This window comes from Malus domestica, chromosome 04 (assembly GCF_042453785.1).
Source record: "Malus domestica chromosome 04, GDT2T_hap1".
Taxonomy (NCBI): domain Eukaryota; kingdom Viridiplantae; phylum Streptophyta; class Magnoliopsida; order Rosales; family Rosaceae; genus Malus; species Malus domestica.
This window is the reverse complement of record NC_091664.1, coordinates 26,441,308-26,445,171: the sequence shown is the minus strand read 5'-3', so window position 1 is coordinate 26,445,171 and position 3,864 is coordinate 26,441,308. Positions and strand designations below refer to the sequence as shown.

Below are 3,864 nucleotides of genomic sequence, written 5' to 3'. Positions count from 1 at the left end.
ATTTGTTGAATCACCTTCTCTGTTTTTCCCTTATTTTTTTTCCTTTTTATTTAAAATTAATACATAATTATTGTTTAGAAACTGTAGGATCAAATCTTAAAACAAAATAGGGAAAAAGATAGGGCAGTGGGGGATGGAAGGATTGGATGCGCTGATACAGAGACTGTTGGAAGGCAGGGTTAACAGAGGTAAAAAGATTCAGCTAACCGAATCCGAAATCCGGCAACTTTGCATCACTGCCAAAGAAGTCTTCCTCCGGCAGCCTAATCTTCTCGAATTGGAAGCCCCCATCAACGTTTGCGGTATGTAAAATGTTTATGATTCCGGCTTGCATTATTTGTTTGTTGATGATCTGGTAATATGTAAACTTGTAATGCAAGCAACGAGAGATCATATTACAGAACGCTGATATTTGTACAACATTTATTGATCACGTTGCCGGATTTTGCAGGTGATATACACGGGCAATATCCGGACCTCTTGCGCTTATTCGAGTATGGAGGCTTCCCACCTGACGCCAACTATGTGTTCCTTGGAGACTATGTAGACAGAGGAAAACAAAGCATAGAGACAATATGCCTTCTCCTTGCGTACAAAGTCAAATTCCCGGACAACTTTTTCCTCCTCCGAGGGAACCACGAATGTGCTTCCATCAACCGAATCTATGGATTCTACGATGAGTGTAAACGCCGCTTCAGCGTCCGGCTATGGAAGCTCTTCACAGACTGCTTTAATTGTTTACCTGTGGCTGCAGTCATAGATGACAAGATCTTCTGCATGCATGGTGGCCTGTCTCCTGAATTGAACAGCTTGGAACAACTCAGAGCCATCGAAAGGCCGGTTGACGTGCCGGATCAAGGGCTTTTGTGTGACCTACTTTGGTCGGATCCGGACAGGGACATTAAAGGGTGGGGTGAGAATGATAGGGGTGTTTCTTATACCTTTGGGGCAGATAAGGTTGCAGAGTTCTTGATGAAACATGATATGGATCTCATATGCCGGGCTCACCAGGTCTCTGTCTTTCCCTTTTTTATATTTTTTAAAGTTCACCGGTTGTATACAATTATCTCCCAACATGTTTTAGGTCACATAATGAGACAGGTACGCCGCTTGATTGTATGCAACCGGTGATAGGAAAGAAGAATATCAAGTTTTCATGAATTATTTTATGGAAATGATTTCCGCGGTTCCCTTTTTATCCTTCTGCAAACCTTTTTCTCTGTCATTTGAATCTCCTTTGATGACAGGTTGTCGAAGATGGATATGAGTTCTTTGCAGAACGGCAGTTGGTGACCATATTCTCGGCGCCAAACTATTGCGGAGAGTTCAACAATGCAGGTGCATTGATGAGTGTGGATGCAAGTTTGCTTTGCTCATTTCAAATAGTGAAACCCTGGAGAGGGAAAGCTCCTCAGGTAGAATGATTCTGAAGCAATTGGGGAGCTCTGGAATCTGAATACTATTTTACAGAAGGCAATTTTGCATGCCAAAAGCACTCTTGCATATTTTCCTGCAAGCAAAAGCATTAAAAAGCTGTCTGTGTATATAAAACCGTCATATACATATAACTTTTCTGGTATCTTGCTTACATAATTTTCCCAGATTTGGCTGATTTTCTTTAAGCTCGGTTCATCTTTCTTGGAATTGAAAAAATACAATTAGTCTTCATTTGCTTCATCTTCGAAAGAAAATGGAGTGATCAACAAGAGCTAAGCCAAGATCTTCGTTTTAAATTTAAGAAAAGATGGATGAACAGCTTACAAGGTTGTTTGATATATTCAGTTTGATCAGATATATTCGAAGGTAACGAAGAATCTAGCAAGAAATTAAACATTCAAAAAAGGAAATACCATTAACTAAACATTGAAATAATAACCAAAGCAACTTCCTCTATCAAACTGGTGGAAACTAGAGTCTTGCCTTGTGCTTCAGTTACATAAATGCCAAATGTTCATAGAGGAACCACTGCGACGACTTTCTTCTGCTTCAGTCGGCTTCCCATAACGTTTTAGCGGAATCAAATTCCCATAACTTTTCAGGGAAATCAAGCTACTGGTATAACTAAAGATGCTTGTATACAACCCCTTTTGGTATATCGGACATTTTACTCGATGTATGCAAACAGTTCTTAGATCCAAAAGGACTACAGTGCTGTTGCTCTTTCTCGAACGTTTGAAAAATATCCCATGCCCCCATTCGCAACAAGTCCAAAGCCTATAACTTCTATACCGACATTCTGCATTAATCATTCTGGCTTCTATTCTGTGAACTAAGACCCACTCTTTTTCATCATAGTTTTTCAACATCCATATGTCAAGGTATTTATCTGATGAAGCATCAACGACGGACAAAGATCCTCTCAGATTAATCAAGTGAAAGCGCTGGACAGAGTGGAACTTACGCGGCATGTTTCTTAAGGGGGGATCAGGAATATTCCAACCGAACTCCTCTTTCTTGAAATCGAAAGACAGTATACTCATGCAGTGGCGAATATTTGCTTGAGCTCTTCCAGTTGTTGCGCGACGAATTAACCAGTGCATATCGCCATATGCTGATAAATTCTTGACCGTTAAATCACAGGGAGGAACCGAGCAGATCTCTCTCCATGATCTTGTGCCCAACACATAAACATGAGCAACACAACAGTTGTACTCCGAATCCGCACAAACCTGAACAACTTTGTGTGTACTAGTCGTGTTGTCAAATCCCATACCAAACCAATAATAAGAGAATACTGTTGTTTTTAGATGTTCCGGAACTTGGACGATACAAGTCGGGAGCATCACAGCTTCGCCCTTCAACGGATTTAACAACACGCACCGGCTTCCAGTGTGTCTGTCTTTCAAGCAAATCAAGTTGCAGAAAACAAAATGTACATTGAAAAAATATTCGTACCACCAAGACATGATCTTTGAGACAATCCTCGTCTTATCTCTTCTCATTTCCAAAGTATTGCCATCGTATTCAAATGATTGCATGGCAATTAGCTCCGCCATGTACTTTTTTTTGGACTGAGAAACAATTACAAGTTGAGGTACTTCAGCAGCAGCGTTGGTAGTAACAAGAGAACTCATGTGCTGGTTAAGAAACGAGGGGCGGCTGACTATGTTGTGCAAGGCTTTCGAGACACATCCCACGGAACAAACTGATTCCGCCGGCAGTCTAGAGAAAATGTCGACCAGGTTATCGTTGTCCAGGTCCATCAAGTTTCTGTTGCTGTTGCTGCAGTGCCTCATCCTTTTAGTCCTCGGTGTCTCCATTAGTCCTACTCAGTCAAACAAAATCGAAAATGTAATAATCTGACTCAACCGGATAAACAAATTCAATTAACAAAGAGGAGAGGTACAGAATTTTGACTTACAAACACCAGTAGAGGAGGGTCTAGAATTTGAGAATTAAACTTACGAGAGTGGTATGTTTTATCAAATGGTAATTGCTCATTAATTTTAATCAGGCCAATAAAAATACAAGAATGCAAGGTACTCTACATCATCTAGACAATAAGGTGTTACAACTCACAAAGGGCCAAGGCACATATGGAACATAAAAGTCATGCTTGGATAAACAAAACATCAACCCCATTGAAGCATAATTAAAACTATAACTTTAAAATGAGACACAACTAATTCGCACGACAAATTCAGAATGAATTGTCATAACCAATTTAGACTCAAGATATATCGAAATGAACAATGACGGGAAGCCATTATACCTTATTTCTCAACAAGCACTACTAATGTTGATGTTGCTTAGATCCGCATGTCACAGATACGATCTAACTGTCTCAGATAAGATTGACTCGTCTCAGATCAGATCAAAATTCGATAGCCCAAAACGCCACAAGCCTAGATCGCCCTGAGCCTA

The 3,864-nt window shown here is 40.3% G+C and overlaps 2 protein-coding genes across 2 annotated transcripts; one reads left to right on the top strand and one right to left on the bottom strand.

The window, feature by feature from the left end:
- LOC103433792 (serine/threonine-protein phosphatase PP1-like) lies at window positions 1-1,579 on the top strand. The gene is made up of 3 exons (XM_008372084.4): window positions 1-302; window positions 452-1,011; window positions 1,248-1,579. The coding sequence occupies exons 1-3, from the start codon at window positions 134-136 to the stop codon at window positions 1,422-1,424; spliced, it is 906 nt and encodes a 301-aa protein (XP_008370306.1). The 5' UTR covers window positions 1-133; the 3' UTR covers window positions 1,425-1,579.
- Window positions 1,580-1,928: 349 nt separating this feature from the next.
- LOC103434039 (F-box protein At3g07870-like) lies at window positions 1,929-3,260 on the bottom strand. The gene has a single exon (XM_008372349.3). The coding sequence runs from the start codon at window positions 3,258-3,260 to the stop codon at window positions 1,929-1,931; it is 1,332 nt and encodes a 443-aa protein (XP_008370571.3).
- Window positions 3,261-3,864: the final 604 nt, after the last annotated feature.

Excerpts from the sequence above, each read along its gene's own strand:
- LOC103433792 (XM_008372084.4), top strand. The coding sequence starts at position 134 with ATGGAAGGATTGGATGCGCTGATACAGAGACTGTTGGAAGGCAGGGTT. Across the intron at positions 303-451 it reads AGCCCCCATCAACGTTTGCG|GTGATATACACGGGCAATAT; the intron begins GTATGTAAAATG and ends CGGATTTTGCAG. Across the intron at positions 1,012-1,247 it reads TCATATGCCGGGCTCACCAG|GTTGTCGAAGATGGATATGA; the intron begins GTCTCTGTCTTT and ends CTTTGATGACAG.
- LOC103434039 (XM_008372349.3), bottom strand. The coding sequence starts at position 3,260 with ATGGAGACACCGAGGACTAAAAGGATGAGGCACTGCAGCAACAGCAAC.